The 19,304-nt window shown below is 38.8% G+C and overlaps 1 protein-coding gene across 5 annotated transcripts in view; it reads right to left on the reverse strand.

Annotated features, from left to right (window-relative positions):
- The window catches only part of LOC118404830 (regulating synaptic membrane exocytosis protein 2-like), a 186,015-nt gene that overhangs the window by 129,709 nt on the left and 37,002 nt on the right, over window positions 1–19,304 (reverse strand). For all 5 annotated transcript variants that reach the window (XM_035804193.1, XM_035804195.1, XM_035804194.1 and 2 more), the window contains exon 3: window positions 7,350–7,560. In XM_035804193.1, the coding sequence (XP_035660086.1) occupies window positions 7,350–7,560 (211 nt within the window). The remainder of the gene's footprint in view (window positions 1–7,349; window positions 7,561–19,304) is intronic.

Here is a 19,304-nt window from a genome sequence, read left to right on the forward strand (position 1 = left end):
TTTTTAAAAATACAAAAATTGGACGCACTAGATGTCCTAGATGAAAATTCTGATTGACCAAGGATGCCACTAGGTCATTTGTGGTCAGTCTTCTACTGTGACCTATAAGACAGTATTTTTGCCCCTCAAGATACCTCAGAATGCACCATTTAAACTTAAAATTCTCAAAAACTCTGCACCATGGAAGATGGATGTTCCTGGACCCCTACAATAGTGGCATCTATATCACTTGCCACAGCTTACCAAAAAATTTGGACAACCTTTGATAAAATCCTAGCTAAAAGCCTGGTAGATTTCCTGGCAAAAAATATGCTTGAACCTCAGGCAATTTTGAAATTTTGCGACCTTCTGGTGATCAAGGAATTTCGCTCAAGGACACCAATAGTGTGAAGCTGGCTTAAGAAAAGCACAATGAGAATCGCATAAGTGAGTAATATGTCTTTCGATAACCCAAATACGTCACTTTGTAGCGTGTGCAGTCCAGTGATTATTGGCCATACCTCTGGACCAATAAGCCTTGAGTCTGAATTCAGGCCGTGTCGCTCACCCGACATGCACTCAAAAGGGTTAGAGGGACGGGACGCTAAGCCATGGTCCACTGTCTTTTGCTGACTTCAGTTAACTTCCCTGGTACAATGAACCTGTAAATACTGTATGCAGCATCTGTCTTCTCTGTCACAAACAGTGAAAGTTTAGCTCTTCAGGGAGTTAAACTGGATCAAGATCACTTTCCTTCCCTGTACTTTTTCTCTTACTGTGTTGAATGGTGTTGAAAAGTCCTATACTTTTATAGTTCTAAGCACTAAAGGTGGTATCTCACTGCACTTGGGGCACCAGTGTGGCACTGCGGAGTTCGTTCACTGCGGCGCTGTTGTGTTATTTTTGTAAATTTTTCTATAATTCAGATATTGTGTAATATATCAAAGAATGACTTAGACGACAAAAAAAAAACACAGAAGAAAATTTGTTCTTTATCTCTGAAATCGTAGTGTAATCTTTCAAACCCCGCAGTGCCACACCAGTGCCCCAAGTGCAGTGAGATACCACCTTAAAAGAAGCTAAGTATATCAAAACCAAAAATGAGTTATTCAGTGTAATTCAGTGTAATTCAGTTCCTGAAAAACTTACTAAGTACTTTTATAACTGTATAGCGATGCACTATATATGATTATATAGCAGCTGCATGAGCTGATATCTTGAGCTATGCGCACATTACAAGGGGCTTCAGGGAGATGGCTTACATTATAAACCACATTTATACATCTAAATGCTGCCTGTTGGCATAAAATATTGATTAGTCCTTGGACCACCAAGGAGACTCAAAGGTGTGTACCTGTCTGATAGGTTTTTGCCTATGGAAGAGACTAGTTAGGGAGGTTTACAGCACATTGAACTGCATTTTGAATAATATAGCACACAAAAATGTAAAACAAAAGAAGCAAAAATTTTGAAAGAAAACTATGAATTACAGAAAAGTAAAGCATGCCATTTAAAAAAAACTACTCAGAAAATTGCACACACTTTCCTTGTATTTTTCCCCAATCCTTTGCAATTTCTTTTGAAAGGTCTGCAAAGTGACACTCTAAATGCCTTTAGCTTAATTTGTGAACTTCGCAATAGTTTTTCATTGGCAGATGAAACAAGGTGGTAGACAGGCAGAAGACACAAAAATCATTTTGTCAGTGATTTTAATTTTGTAGTAAAGATAATAACCTCAAAAACCATGAACGTTAATCGACAGCAAAAAACTTCATGTTAACAGTATTTCATGACACAACTAAAGCAAAGGTAAACAAAATTAGGAAACAAAAGTATAAAAAAAAGCTGAACTAAGGTTGTTGCAGTTCTTAAAACATTTCAGGAAGCAGCACATAACTTTCTCATTTTCTCATTTCCTGATAGAGGACTCCCAACAGCCCTATCTAAAAGAACAATTACATAGGCAACAAGTGATCAAGCTTTAATCACTCATACCAATGTGATTGGATAGCAATCGATATGTCACTTGTCAACTGTGCTGAGAGTATTAGAGCTAAAATACTACAAGGCAATTTGAAATTGGCAACTGTGACAAAATTAAGAATTGTTCCTGTCCATGGTACTGAAATTGTTAGTAGTATGGAAAGCTATTGAAAATTTTGCCTTTCCCTGGCTGTTATACTGAAACAATTAGAACTAAAAATACTATCAAGAATTTTCCTTTCCTTGCCCATGGTACTGAAAATGTTCTATGGAAAGCCGTTAAGCATTTTACCAGTCTTTGACTGTAATACTTAAACAATCAGAACTGTAAATACTATTAAGCATTTTCGTGTCCCTGTCCATGGTACTGAAAATGTGTCTGAGAATGAAACATTTTGTCTGTCCCTGACTATAATGCTGCAAAAATTAGAAATATCATAGATGCTATAAAAACATTTTCATGTTCCTGTCCATGGTACTGAATGTGTTAGTGCAATAGAAAGCTGTTTAATATTTTGCATTTCCCTGACTAAGATACTGCTGCAATCAGAACTATAAATCCTATCAAACATATTCCTGCCCCTGTCCATGGTACTGAAAATGTTAGTGTCATAGAAAGCTATGAATCATTTTGTCGATTCCTGACTATAATACTGCAAACATTAGAACTATCACAGATACTATACTGTCTATGGTACTGAAAGTGTTAGTGCTATTTTCTATTTTGTCTTCCCCTGATTGTAATACTGCAACAACTAAAACTAAAGATATTAAGAAAAATTTCCCAGTCTCTGTCCCTGGTGCTGGAACTATTGGTGTAATTGAGTACTATCAAATACTTTGTCAGTCCATGGTGCTGATACAACTAGCACTGTATGAAAATGTCCAAAATCATAACACTGAGGGAATTTGTGTTAATGCAGGTTCACATCTATCCGAGGGTAACCTATATTCGTTGTTCCTACGAAAAACGTATTTAGGGATATAAAGTCGACGGATGGTGGTTTCAAATCAGAACATTTTGAAAACATTGCAAATTTGAAACCACTGTCCAAATAATAAGATTCAATACTCCTAAATGTGCTATTTTTAAAGACAACGGATAAAGGTTACCCCACGGATAAAGGTGAACTAGCGTTAAGTGAATTTCCCAAGGACCCAACTTCAGTACATATCAGGGGACCCAAACAGTCATCAGGATTGGGAATCAAACATCCTATCATTGCGCTACACAACGCCACCCCATCTTGCTTTTAATCTTACATTCATGACCACACCCTGTGCGATATCCCACCAATTCATCATGTCTGTTATGCAATGCCTTCCCCAATAGGACCATCAGTACAGAGTACATTAAGCTCCATTCCCATGATGTTCCAGTGATATTTACCATACCTACACATGTAAGAGCGATGTAGGGGTTCTTACCCCAAGAGGGCACAGTCACGCATTGTTCCCAGATGCACTTCCTACAAACATTAATTTAGAATTTTGAAATATTCAAGATGCTTTGAAGTTCAGAGTCATTTCTCTATTCTCAATTAATCAAACTGAATAAACAGATTGTGCAGTTGCCATTGTCTTTCAACAAGGGCATATTGATTTGATTATATGGATGACATCGTATGCACGTAAATTTTCGGCCGTTTCCAAAAAACAAAAGTTTTCAACTATGCTTTAAATCGTACAAAGCAGCTGCCAATATATGCCATAGATCAAGAAATATATATAAAGGAAAACATATGCTTATGACAACGTCAATGGTTAAAGAAGAAGATGTGAAAAAAAAGTAGAATCAATTGTTCAGTTTTCAATACTCAAATACCCAATGTATTTGGTCATTTTTTCAACCTCCCAGACTACTTAGATTGTATAGTGAAGGCAACTTTATTTTCTGGTCAAACATTTTTTATTCCCATACTTGCATCAGTTTGGGGATTCCTACAAGATGTCATCCATATAATCAAATCAACATGGCCCAACGAATACACAAAATTTAGGTGCCTCTAACTTGAATGAATTTACAGCACACAGTACTTCTCTACCTATATTTCAAACAAAAGCTGGTTATCTATGAAAACATGGCTGAAAATTTCCTCCCTCAAGACTGCTGAAATTGTCCTTTATTACAAAAATCCCCATATTTACTGCAGAAAATGACCAGCTAAGATTGGATGAGTAATAGACATAAGCTGAGGCAATGGTGATAAGGGTTCTTAGCATCAAACTGTCAACATTTGTTCTTGCTTAGGGACCGTACGGCATTTAGCGAGGGGGGAGGGCCGGTCGCCAGGGGGGGGAGGGCCAAGCAAAAAAATATTTTGCCAGGGGGAGGGCCTAGCAGATTTTTTTTACTTGGGGGGAGGGCCAAGCAAAAAAAAAAAATAGCTTGGTCTGCCAGCAAAATATGTCCCTTAAAATCCAAGAAACGGCGTTTCAGAGGGTCAAGATTTCAAAAATTTTCTGGACCTCTGCAAGGGATCGCCCGAGGTTGGCGCTCGGGACACAGTGAAAATGCGAAAGGGAGGGGGCGGGGCTTATGCATGACGCCCTCGAAAACCTTCTTCACGTACAGAAATGTTATTAAACTCTGTATTAGTCTGCCAGCAAAATTTACCCGTCTTATTGCCCTCAAAATGTAAGAAATGGCGTTTCAGAGCTCGAGGGTAAATATTTGCAAATTTCCCTGGATCCCTTTTGACGTGACCGGCCTCGCGCCTTTGATGACCGACATCGTGATAATGTGTTTGGGGGGATTTAATTTTGTATTTCTAAATTGAAATGCTATTAAAGTTAGCTTTGTTTGTCAGCAAAATATCTCCTCAAACTGAAGGAAATAGCTTTTAAGAGGGTCAAGATTTCAAAATTCTCCCGGACCTACCTTGCGATTCTTCGTGCCTTTGGCGCCGAACATGGTGTTCGGAACGTCGTTCTCAAAAACTTGAAACCCTCGTATTTTTTTTTCATAGAAATGTCATCTAACCAGCAAATTTTCCCATAAAAAAGCAATGCAGGAAATCGTGGCAAAAAAAGCGTGGCATTTCTAAGAGATCTCCTGCAAGTCTGCGGTCTCACGCCCGCCGGCGACCGGTCTTACCCCGCCGTGGGAAAATCAGCGTCACGCGTCGGCGCCCCCCTCCCCACTACAGTTTTGGAAGTTGAATCGTGCTGTCGTTTTGGTTTTCATTTTTCCCCCGATTTACCGTAAGTTATTACCACCACAGAACCAAGAAAAAATCCAAAATATATGTAAATTGAAAATAGTTTCCGTCAAGCCGCTCAGGCCCGCGAGCTTGCAATACGTAAATTTAGGGAGCGGAGCGCGCGCCGCTTCGTGGCGCAAATCTACTAGAAATCCAGGTACAAATGCTTTTTAGGTGTTGTTTTAATATCAAAACAATGAAATAGCTTCTATAAAGCAAATATTTATGCCTCTATGAAGCAGATATTTATCCATCTATTAAGCAGATATTTTGAGCCATTCTGTTTTCCTTTTTTTACTAGGGGTGAGAGATCTGCTTCTCGATGAAAATCATGAAAAAGTATGACGCAAAGGACATTTCCGAATGTGGGAGCGCAGTGTTTTATTGGCGTCTTGAATATTTTTTTTCAAAGTTGATGGGAGGGGGGAGGGCCAAGCAAAAATATTTTGTCTTGGGGGGAGGGCCTAGCAAAAAAAAATTTACCTGGGGGGAGGGCCATGCAAAAATTTTTTGACCCGACCCTCTGGCGACCGGCCCTCCCCCCTCACTAAACGCCGTACGGTCCCTTAATGTCCTTCAATATGACTGGTTTAGGACATTTGGGAGAAAAATTTCCATCCCTGAGGTCCGACGTAATGTACATTCCATCGTATGAAATGACGTCCTCTGGGGACCCCAAACTGATGTGAGTGTGCAAATAAAAAAGTTGCCTTCGTTATGAAGTCTTCGTGGTCAGGAGGGTAGAGCAAACTATTGAACACACATAGTATGGTATGCGGAAAAATAGATTCTTAATTTTTGTTGTTTCATATCTTTTTTTACTTTGAAATCTACAATTGGTATTCTACAATATTAGTATCTGTTTTCTGGTAAAAAAAAAGACACCAGCTAGTTGCGTAACTGTCCATTGCATAAGTCAGGAAACTGCAAAGAATTCTGAAAACCCAAACCATTCCAAATTTTCCTTTTTCTTTCAGTTTTACGCACATATTTGCAAAGTTTTGCAGCAGCTTTAAAAAAACTGACAGTACCGTACAAACATTTTTGGGACAACGGATGAAAATTGATGCACACGCACATGTCATACATACTGTAAAATGAAATGAACAATGTCCTAATTCAAAATCATACCCATTTTAGAAATTTGAGTCCAATGCAAATAGTATATTGTTAAATTAGACGGAATTTACCCTTAAAGGTGAGCAGGCTCTTAACCTGTGCTATTTGACCTTCATCTTTCCCAGTTGACCTTGTCTGTGCATAGCATGGAGGGTTGTCTGTATCGTATTAGAGTCAAGTTCAGAAGACTGCACTCAAATAGATGTCTACAATTTCCACAGTAATTTCTGCTGAGCACGTCCATTGTATGACACTGATTAGTGTGTTTAGGAAGTCAAGCAAAGAATGAATTTATGTATCTAATTCTCCTGGAGAATTACAGTTTTCCTCCATTCGTTTTGGTCATGCATGAAGAAATGAAAAATGATCAATCTTTAGGACAATCCTTGAGGAAAAATAAAGTATTTTAAAGAGTGTATCAGGAATTGCAATTTAACAGCATCATCTGTTCAAGGATCAATGTGGAAATAGTTTAAAAATTGTACCAAACAGTTTCTTCATTTGCAAAAGAATGTCTTACAAAGTTAAGTTTTGTTTTGTCTCACTTGACTTTCATTCAATCTTCATATGTTGTAGATTGATGTAACAAGGATATTCTATACTTTTGCATTAAACACAAGCACTTCAAGTTCAATGCGATGTTCCAACTGCAATATGTCATATTGCGCAGTGTGCAACCTGGGTTTAAAATCAAGTTGCGCAAGCTAAATGTAGTTAAGTTTGCAAGTGTGCATCTAGAGCACTGTACATCAAAAGAACCACCATAAACCTGTGTGTAGACATAGATAATATGTAGAAGTAGAAGTTAGTTCACCTTTATTAGCGATGTAGCCTTTATCCGTTCTTTTTTTAATGGGGTATTTAGGGATGTCAAGTTGACGGAGGGTGGTTTTTAAATACAATATTTTCAAAGTATTGCTGTGTCATATAAGAACAGATCTAGGTTACCACAATTTTTCAAAGTTTTGCAGTTATGATATAGCAACGGATATATGTTAACCCCACGGATAAAGGTGAACTTACGGAACAAATATCATGTAGAAGTAGAAGAATAAGACTGCTTACCTTATTAGAACGTAACGTGACCTTCCCCCCACACCTGGCGCACACCTTCAGCTCACAGTACACGCAGGTGTGCCCCACCCCGTCCGCAAACTTCGTCTTGTGACAGATCTCGCAGACCGCGCCCGAGTCCACGTTCCCGTACGATTGCTTCTTCTCCTCCCCCAGTTCCTTCACGGCTTGCTCGTAGTTGGCGAACTCGTCCTTGAGGCGCCTGAAACAGCACGAGACAGCGGACATGAAATAAAACATCACGCTGGCGTTGTTTTTCTCTGGAGGTTGGAGACCACTGGTCTCCACCAGTAGGATGTTGTTCTTTATCTTGTGCTTCACTTTGGTCTCCATCTTGGTTTCTTCTGTAAAGTTAGTTCAGTTCTGTTCGAGAATCAACACAGTTCAATTCTCTTCATAACATGAAGTTTCACAGTTAAATCCATGTAGATCTCAGTCATCTTTTCTACAGCAATGTTCCTGTGAAGCTTGTTCAGTTCTGCACAGCATAATGCAGGACAACACAATTCAGATCTTTTCACAGCGTGGTAAAAGTGCCCAAAAGTATAGTATTAGTCGTCAGAAATAAAGCCAAGTTATCTGTTTCTTCTGCTGTATGTGAATGTAGTTCAGTTCAGTTCTGTTCTGTCCTGTTATTTTCTGTTCTGTTCTAGTTCAGCCAAATTCAGTCCTTAACACCATGGTGAAGTGTCTGAAACTATTGTTCTCAGAGTGAACTCCACGTAATTCAGTTTCTTATGCTGTACTGCTCCTGTGAATTCAGTTCAGTACTGTTCTATTCTGTTCTAGTTGAACACAATAAAGTTCTCTTCAAACCTCGGTGAAGTAGAAGTATTGTTCAAAGCGATAAATCCATATACAGCATTTTCTTTTATAGCCTTGCTCCTTAGAATCTAGTTCAGTTCTTGTTTTCTTCACACCACAAGGACGTGTCTAAAAGTATTGTTCTCTGCGTTCTATTCACATTTAGCACTTCAGTCAAAGCTCAATCAAAATCAAAGCACAAAGTTTAATCAATATCAGAGTACGTGATTCTATTTCCTGCTCTAAAACTTAGTTCCAGTAGTTGTAATTCACCTCAGTCCATACCACTCCCTATCCAGTTTACACCAGTTTCACCCAGTTCTAACAAAAATCAAATGTCACTTACAAAATTGTAAAATCAATGTTGAAAAGTCTTAGTGTGCAGACTTCTGGACTACTTTGGTTCAATATTAGAGAATGGAATACTCCAATCAAGTTACAGACATAAGAAATGGCTGCCACGATTCGCCACTATTCAGTTAAGCAAGAAGGATAACCAGATATTTTGTAGTAATTGAAGTAATAACTTCTTGGGACTTAGGATTTAGATGCAACTGAAGCCAGTAGAAACCTATAGTAAGCAAATATGCTATACAACCTGTAAGTACCTCAAATTTCTACTAAAATATTATGGAAATACCCTACTATCATCTATAAATAAAATCTTAGAGAAGCCTAAAGTACAATTCCAAGAGTTAATGCCAGTATTAGATTGTTGTGTTGCAAAGTTCTTTTAACTAACTTTCCTGTCTCTGACTAAGTGTAAGGTTTGATGCTATAAAATTGTATGAAAACAAGAAATCCTCTCAGCAATATCTTTTCTCTACATTGTCACTTCCACTCCAGCAGTTCTCTTTGACTAGTAGCAGAAGCACACACATCCACTGCTCCAGTATGAATTAGTACAGTCAGCAAAGATTCAGCCTTCACAGAAGATGTATTTCCTATCCAACTCAGGTGAAAATTCCAAGAGTCACGATGAAGAAGAATTCCAAGTCTACTTTTCACTGTACTTTCTTTCTACACTAAAAGACAGCATGGCTAATAAATTGCAGAGTTCAGACAAATGCTAGCATGAAATTCCAATTCCGCTTTCCTCCCTCCAATCCAATGCCACATTCCAGGTGGAGAGAAATATCAATCCCAGATGAATTCCAAGCTTTCCGACCACCAATTTCTTCCAGTTCCTAAACAAGCAGAAATGGCTGCATGCTGTACTATCCCAAAGCTCAGACGTTATGAGTTAACACAGACACAGGTGTCGAGAGATTCCCGCGCAATCTTGGCACGAAAATCGGCAGCGAGCCCAGCTGAAGCCGCTTTCCCTCCCGTCACGATGCAGCTCCTGCCGCCAGATTTAATCGCGATCACCGACAATAAAGAACGCTATTCCCGCTCGCTTTACACTCCCCAAATAATGTAGCCGTTGCTGGATTGGCTCCTGTGCTAGCTCAGTTGTGCCTCCTATAGCCAACGCGTTCCCTGCCTGCTAGATTATAAGGTGCCTTCCCCGAATGGTTTAAGCCAAATCATGAATATTGCAGGTCCCCCGTCTCGATCAATCTCCCGCCCGAAACCTAGGCGTGCCCCAAACTATAACGTGCCCCGCGGGAAGTAGAGCTAACAAAGCTCACGGCTAATAACGTTCCACTGATAAAATCAGAGCAAGGCATTTTGGCTACCTTACTTATATGACGTTATTTTAGAATTGATTGAATCATTTAACATAGAGATATCACGTTGAAATTACCTCAAAAACATTTCTCAAATGTGTATTGTTTTAGCAAACTACAATTTATAAGTCCTTACAATTACATTTTTCCATAAAAAACATATGGCAATACCAATTCAACTTGCTGGCTCTTGGATTTACAAATAAAGCTTGCCTTGGAACAAGGAAACAGTACATTTGAGAATTAATAATAACTATTCAATTATGACTATGACTTGGTGCAAACAATTCCAGATAGCAAATACAGTCAGATATTTCTTCCCATCATCTTCACTTGCTTCAGTTTTACCTAATACTAAAAGGTCTACCTTTAAAAAGAAACAAGGATATGAATTGCTGGTGCCAATCGAATTCCACCGATATCATTATCAAGCTCCAACGGTTTATGCAATGTAAGTGGTATAAGAGGCGCCTATAGGGGTGAATGCTGCACTTTACCGTCAAGAAAAGATCACCACAATTCTCTGAATTTTACTGATAAGAAAACTGGGTGTAATCAATCTGGCGTATCGTCCCAGCAGGAAATTGCGTCAGGTATACCTTAAATCCATGGGAGATAGGCCCTACGTACCCCGCCCACTGGACGTATTAATGTCGGGAGTATCGACTCACACGATACTTCATGTGAACAACCGCAGCCTATAAATCATAGATTCCACAGGAAGTTTCAAGTCCGTGGAGGATAGCACATTATTTCAAAGACGATTTGATACAGTGTCATAGCTTAAAACATCCGCCTGCAATCTGCAATTTCCAAAAAACAATCCATGGTTGTCAGGAAAGATATCGAAAATATGATTGATTTTGAAATTTTTAGGCTCCTTATCTTAAATATATCCTGCACAGCATACAAAAGCTCATTGTAAAATATTTGTCAACAATTGTATGCAAACAGACATAAGAATTCAAGAGTGACATTACAATTCTACCATATAATACCCTTTTTTTTTCCTCATCCTCATTAAAGAGTTGAGACATAACATTTGAGGTGTATTTCTGGGCTTGACAAGAAACTTGACACACTTTTTCTGAAAGCCCAATACACAATCTTCACCACCAAGATTTACAAAAAGAGCCGCCTAAGACATACCAGCATAAATTGAAACTGATGACGTAAACGTCAACCAGCAATGTTTATATAATAGACACACTTAGTAATTGACTATAGACAATCGATAGCCGTCAGTCACAAGAGCTTTGATACAACATCCTTCAGAATACTAAGGACCCTCGCGGCGCCGATTACAATTCTTTACCAGGAGGTGCTTTAATGAATGTTCTATAAAAATGCGGGGGTTGATAGTGATTGGCAGAGATGATACCATTAAAGTAATTTACGTTCACTGGGTTAAGTTTCTGCTCAAGTTATCACCTTTATTCTATATCCAAGATTTTGATAAATTTTAGATCAACGGCACAATCTTACTCTTAAGTGTTTCTAAAAAAAAGGCTACTACAATGTACATGAAGATGAGCCAATTTGTAACATGCTAGCTAGCTTTGTGCTAGTGACATCGTGTAGCACAACTGTTTGGCCCAGACCCCAGAGGTCCTGGGTTTGAAACCCCTGACAAGCCATGATGTTGTGCCCATGCATGGATAAGGCACTTAACATGCATGATTTTCCTTGCCTCACTTGGCAAAAATGAGTAGCTAGCTTTGGTCAGGGAAACCCCTCCGATAGGATGTTAAATAGGAGCCTTACGTGTTTGAAGAGAGAGCCACACCTCGTGCACATTTAAGGACCCACTGCATTTATCTAAAAGAGTAGGGGCCTTTCTGGTATGAGTGGTTTTAACCCTACATGTATACATGGCCACACCTGGGGCAATTTCTGTCATATTGAGGTCACTAGGTGCTGTATCCAGGCTACCATTACAGACCCTTCCAGTTTAGCTCTATTTGCAACCTTCTTAACAAGAGATTTAAACATTATGCTATTTCGTAACATCTGACACATTGTGCTATAGTGTAACATCTGACTTTCAGTCTATCACACTGCTTCTTAGTGACAAATTTTGTGGCTAACAGACTTCCTGAAAAGCTATCCCTTTCTAACATTGAACCATCTGAAACAAGAGATTTGACATTGACCTAATATAACAGATGTTTGACCATTTCCAAAATCATATCTAGTTGCTTGAGTAATATCTTATTACCTGGATGTCTAACCTTCATCGACGTACATCTTTGAACGCAATAATGCTATTTTGTAACAAGCCAACATTGACTTTCAGTCCATCATCGCTTCTTTACTTTAAGCTCCTGGCTGACAGATTTTCTGACAAGCTATTCCTGACTTTGAACCTTCTAAAGAAGAGAAACGGGTATTATCTGTGGTGTCTTTCATCAAGCTTAAGTTTTCACTTTCCGCGCCTCTGTTCTAATCTGACTGAAGGTGACTTTCTTCGTGTCAAGAGCTGATCACAGCGAGACGTCTGAGTTGTAAAGACCGGCTTTCCGAGCTTCCTCGTCTCTCATCAATATTGGGCATCTAAGAAGGGTCCGGAAATTACCTCCGCATTACCACCAAGTGCGTCATCGCGGACCGCACACAAAGCCCAAATATCTAACCCTCCATTTTGCATAGTACCGAAAATGTCAAAGTTGTCCCTAGTTGTAATTCAAGAACGTTTAGTAATCAATAGTTGGAGAAATCGCGAGGCGTTTTTCGCCTCTTGGCTTAACGATTCCCTATGCCCCGCGGCATATCAAATTTCTGAGACAAATTTCCCTTTGTGAAAGTTTGTGGAGTCAGCTTGATATCTTGAAGACTATTACAATACTTAGCAACTTTATTGCACATTCTTGCCTAAAGGGGGAATTCCAAGTAACAAGATAAAAACACAATTAACTTCAGGCAATGACATGTGATTACTCTAAATGCTACTTGTCCAATGAATGAAAAATAACGTCTAAAGTAAATGGGAAACTAGGTGTGCCTGACTTCTTTGTTGAAAACCATGGAAGACGGAAAGCCCTTATCATAAGTTTAAATATTTTCAGGTTTGGCCACAGCAATATAATTTATCGACGTAGAAGAACGAAATGATATATCATGGGCAAATTTTTTTCCTGGGTACATTCAGTTTTATGGAGTGAATATAGTCAAAGTTACTTTTTCTTCCGTCATTTGCTTTCATAATGTCTGCTTGCTGTATTTTCACCTTAAAGGCAAACGGAAATATTCTGGATAAGGCAATCTGTATGATATTGACATCTACCGCACTATATTCCCACATTCTACATCATTCTCTCATACTTTTAGCAGTCAAAAATGGTGCAGAAACAAGCCACATGAGGATCCCTTAAATATTGGAACCAAAAAAATCAGGCCTCAAACCAGCACACTGACTTTCACGGCATACTCACTGCACAGCATCATCAAATTTTTGCTACTTGAATGTTGATATAGAACGGAATAGAGTTGCTTCATCTTATTACATAGAAAAGTGCAATAAAAATTGACTTTGAACATTCTACAGAGTCAGGCTAATAATGTCGCTTAGGTTGCCTTTAAAATGGTTGAGGACCAAGAAAACAAGTTGGTGTTGTCTTATGTAACACAAGACACAAAAAGGAATAGACCAGGGTTCTGGCCAGCGTCCGTCCTTTGACAGAATTTTGCTGCTGGGGACGGACACAAATTTTGCCCATTCTGTCCCATGACAGACAAAAATCACCATATGCATGTAAAGATTCTAACTGAACCAAGCTGATTGTCTACCAGCAAAATTTGCCCCTCGAAATAAAGGAAATGGCTTCCCAGAGAGTCTAGATTTCAAAACTTTCCCGGGGACCATGCCCCAGACACCCCTAGGATTGTTGTGATTTGACAGAATTTCCTATAAAAATCCAGGGGATGGAAAAAAATTCAGGCTTGCTAGAACACTGGTACAGACCTTGTACCGGCCATAGAAAATGGCCATGACCAACCCCAGTAGTAGTATACCAGGCACGTACGGCCTCCGGGTGTTATCACGCTCTGCCAGCCAGCTCATTTTCCCACCTATTAGTTACCATGGCAACTACGGAGCCTGTACCCCTGCCGTTTGCCAAACGTATGACACTGCCAACTGCATCAGACAAGAGGTGGGTGGAATGGAGAGAAAGTGTCTCTTTGTTGTGAAGGAAAGGCTGATAAGGGAAAACATTGTCTTTTGGGAGGAGAGAAGTATTAGCAACTCTACTAATCTGAGTTTTCAAGTGAGAAATCAATATGTCTCAATACATATCCCACATTTTCTTCATTTAAGTACGCACATTTCAAAATTTTTAAAATTCAAAAGGTGCTACAAGTTTTTGTTTAAGTCGTGTACGTCCTTTATTTGAGGTAATTGCTCAGATAACTGTGAAAATACATGTAGATGTGGTGCTACATATACTTATAGGAAGGATGCAAAGCTATGCCGTGTTGTTTGTGCGTACAACATTTCTATTCTGAACAATTTTACAATGTGGTATAGGCAATTCACAAGTTTGTAGAGACAATTTAGTTAGGAACACAAGTAAGGAATTCTATCTATTATAAGAAAAATTAAACATAGAAATTTATCTTGTTTGAGATGTGTTCAAGACTGGTGGAGAAGGGGTGCGTATTATGTTGAGATATTCCAGATTATATGGAACACTCTAGTCCACAGATTTGTATGAGACTTGCCCCAAGTCAAAAGTGTGAACTATAATAGAGAAAAATATCATATTGACCCATTGACGCTTTCAGTATATTCATTGCTCCTTGGAATGTACTCACTAAAAATATAAAGTTGATCGGAAAAAGAAGTTTGGAGTTATGGATTGGACTTTTTTTTCTTTTTTTGGAGTCCAGAATTAGAGTGTTTTTCCATAATTAAAGTGACACCTGGTGCTTCAATAATAGCCAATCTACAGTGCAGTTCAACCCAAACATACAGCTAAGAGGGTTTTCTTCAGCAAGGTGGTGAGAAACAAGTTATCTGCACAGCTTTGCCTAATCAAAACTTTATTACCAGCCTTTCCACCCAGGACAATGTGACAGCTCTATGATTCATCTTTATCCAAACGTTATCTAATAAAACCGTGGGTACGACAATTCAGTAAATTGTGTTATGTTTTCAAATTGCGCAATATATCATGGGTTACATAATCTGGAGGTCTTCTAGAAAAAATTCATGGGGTCTCGAGGGAATGTATTGCAGGGAGAAGAAGAACTGTGTTGATTTTTGCAATTTATGGTGTTGAGTTTTCAAGAACCTAACGTTAAAACTGGGAATTCTACATGTAAGGCTCTTAAGGGTGGAAACTGTCAAACAAAACTAAAAAGCAACATTTTTGCCAAAATGCAGAATGTTTTCCCTGTGACCTTTAAATTTATCAAGCTACTTGCACACACTACTATACAATTGGCTTGCCCTATGGAATTGTGTGCAAGGAAAAAAATTAAATAATTTGTTCATATTTACAACATATAACTAATATCCCAATGAAGTTTTAAGCTATGATTGGCTCCTGACAGAAATAACATGAACATACCAGCAAAGACAATATTATGTCTTTCCCCACAGGAAAACATAAAATCCCCACCTACCAAGCATAGCAGCTGCAGTAAACACAGCAGTTTTTTTTTCCTTTTTTACCTAGACTCCAACCATGGCAAAAAAAGCTTCATACAACTTTGCATTATAACTAGAGAAAAACAACACGGCCATAGCATTGAAAGAAGACCATTCTGGACACTAAAAATATTCCTAATCTGTGAATATCTTACAGATAAACTTTTTGTCTGCCACCAAATCATCCTAAATCAAATTCTAATCACCATGTCATATTAAAAATATTACAGGTAATCATTAGGTGTTTTTTCTGAAAGACAAAATTTTCATAATAAGCTACCGACATTATTGGAAGAAGAGAGCAGAGAAAACAACACATTAATCTGACGGTGCCCATCCATAACGTTCTCCAGGGTTTAACCCTGCCACAGTAATTTGGAGTTATTGCTGCTGCAGGGACAGGGGAGCGTGTCACTGCCGAGGGAGTCATGATCGTACTCCCTAATCGTCCTCAAACAGGCCAAGGCTAATGACGTTAGGTGCCTCGCTGCAGTTAACGCCACCTTTATTTGTTTGTTAAACTTTATTCCAGCATCCGTCCTTCCGTCCTTTGGCAGAATTCTGCTGCTGGGGATGGACAAAAACTTTGCCATTTCTGTCCTCTGTGACCGACCAAACCTGACATATTAAGATATTAATTGAACCAAGCTGGCTCCACTAGCAAAAGTTGCCCCTCAAAATAGAAGAAATTTAGTTTCAGAGGGTCTAGGTTTCAAAATTTTCCCTGGAATGATTTGGGCCACATTTTCTATGATATGACAACAACCTGGGTCCACTGTACTTCACTTTGCATCATAATATGACTGGAGATCAAAGTAAGACCATTTCACTAAGGCCTATTCCACATGAGGTCATCACCACTCAGGGCTCGAAATAATGGGGTTTTGTGCACCCATGTGCACCCAAAATTGGAGCTGTGCACCTAATTTTTTTCTGTGGGTGCACAGGTGCAAACAAATATTTTCATAGGCTTATGTATGTAAAGATATCAGTATACTAATAAACGCCATATTCTTGACATCGATGTGTTATAAATGTCATAGTACTTGTTTAATAATTTGAAGTTGGAATTTGTGTTCATCGATATTTTCAAGGCTCCAAAGTAGGTTTGCACTTAGGTTATTATGATATTCTACTAAACTATTATTTTTATGTGGTGCACCCAAAATATTTTTGGTGCACCCAGATTTCTAGGTTGGGTGCACCAGTGCACCTTATCCCAAAAATGAATTTCGAGCCCTGCCACTTCTGCCCTAGAAACAGCCCATCAGACCTCATATTTATGCTATTCCATCCATGCCCCTCACACTTGCCCTGATTGCAGCAAATTTTGGGCCCTCTAGCCACATTTTTATGAACTGCAGGGCCATTTGTATTTCAAGCTTTGATTTTCTTTCATTTAAAGAATAACTAAAAAAGGGGCTAACGGGTCATACTGCTATGTATTCTACGATATCACAACAACTTTTGCATACTGTACATCACTCGCTGTATTTCAACTAGAGACCAAAGGTAGACCATTTCACTAAGGCCTATTCCGCATGAGGTCATCAGTGCCCCAGAACAGGCGATCAGACCTCACGTTTATGCTATTCCACCCATGCCTCTCACACTTGCCCTGATTGCAGCGGAGAAAATTGATTTTAGAATGAACGACACCAAAGCTGGACGGATCCTTTTCAAGGCAGGATCAATAGAAGACTGACTGCCGCGTACTTGATCAGCATACAAACAAGGGAGGGGATTGTACAAGAGCTCTTCAAACTGATAGTATGAGTGACAGAGAAAGGAAAGCCCCATAACGAAAATTATCTAGAGCGTCACAGTCTACGCAAGGAAGGCGTAACCAAGAAAGTCTTGAAGACAAAGACAAAATGGGCACAAAACGACTCAAGATATACAGTATGATTTGGCTAAGAGAATGGAAATAGACGTAAAGAAAATGGGTGTGTCGCACATAGCTGTGCCATCTTTCCCATTTGATGGAAGAGCTTAACGGATACAGAGTGTCAGTCTACTTTTACAGTAAGCAGCTTATAGATAAAAATTGCATTCGGTTATCATAGATACAAGTACGTGTGCTTGAAAGTTGTCCCTCCTAGGCATAGGCATTACCTTCACCTTCATATAGACTCACCCTCATCTGTTTGAAGGTTGAGGACAACGAGGGCCTAGACAATCTAAATTTCACAAAAGTATGAAAAACAATCAGCTCCTGCAGTTTGGGAGGAGCCGCTAGGGGGTCCAAACCTACAACACTTACTCTCTACCACAAGGGCTATTTACAACTAAAAAGCTATGATCATAGCATGTCCAGAACACGAGATATCACAAACAGAAGTTCTGTTGAAGTACCTTAGAAAGCTGGTAGGGGGCACATTATAGAAGTTGACCTCTGTTTTCCAGACTCCAACCCACCTAGCAAATATCAAATGGATCCAACCACAGTTTCTCGAGTTTGACAGATAGACACACAAACAGAACAAAAACATATCCATAGTATTGTAAGATGGTCATTCTGGGAACTGATTGTAATCATGATGTGTGTTAGAGTTGTGGAATTTAGAGTTAGAGTTAGAGTTGTGAAATTTTGTCTTGAATATCTTGCCACAAAATCAACCTAGATCTTCAGTAGCAATCTATTTCATGTTGACGATATCAAAAATACTACAGGCAATCGGCTACTGGTAAATGTTTTTTACAAAACATCAAATCCCCTTTTGGGCTCCCCCAGAAAATGAACAACCCTATCCTTGACCCTTTACTGCAGTGCTTACATTGAACGAGGATAATTTGGTAGATAACATCCATGGGTGACCTGAACCCAACCTTTACAGCACATATTTTACCCATTAACCTATTACAAGTGTCCTTAAAATGGGGACCACTGCAAAAATAGCCCATATTACATATATTTTGCTTCTTTGTTTGTTTGTTTTCAAAGAACTTGATTGAACACTCTAGCAGTAATACAATCCTCTATTTTTCATTTCATCTAATTATTACCACATAAAAACTGAATCTTTTCAGCATAATCCAAGCCATTATTTGAAATCTCAAACCCTTTTCAATAAATCATGGTAATCATGTAATATAGTCTTGTACAGTTTTGACAAGTCCTTTCCATGGTGCTGAAAATTCAATAGTTATAACAACCAACTTCAAATCAAGATAATGTTACATTTACACTGATATCTGCTAAGTTTGCATACCCTATATGGTCTACATTAATGTATTAACCATCATAGACATCAATTATTTGTAATATCTTACTTTAACTCCGCTAATCTTTGGATTGAAATATTCAAATTGCTACACAGACAAGTTCACAGGACTGAGAGCATTATCATTAACATTGGAAATTTTCAGCTGTTTGGACCATAATATTCTGGAGCATCCCAGTATAAAACTTCTAATATCTAACCCTCTTCCTGGTAACATTATGAGTGACAAATTTGACAAGTTTCAAGGAGAGAAAACTTCATGACTTTTCAATGATGTCACGCCCAGGTTGTACTCCCTGGTATCCACACTGGTTTTTCTCCAGTTCACTCCTCTAGTTACATTCCTTACCAAATATTCCGGCAACCTATCACACAGGAACAATTGGCATTTCATACAGGCAAGAGTTTTAATTAGCTTTGAGCCACGAGGCCCTTGTAAAGGGTTCAAACTAGTATTTCAATGTTCAATCCCTGTTACACTGCTTCTATAAGACATTCAATCCCCGAAATAATACAGAATTCAATTTCGGGGCCAAAGGAGACGAGTTCAAGATTATTCTGCAGAAAAGCAATTTAATGGGAAAGCGGAGTATAA

Source organism: Branchiostoma floridae, chromosome 17 (genome assembly GCF_000003815.2).
Source record: "Branchiostoma floridae strain S238N-H82 chromosome 17, Bfl_VNyyK, whole genome shotgun sequence".
Lineage (NCBI taxonomy): Eukaryota > Metazoa > Chordata > Leptocardii > Amphioxiformes > Branchiostomatidae > Branchiostoma > Branchiostoma floridae.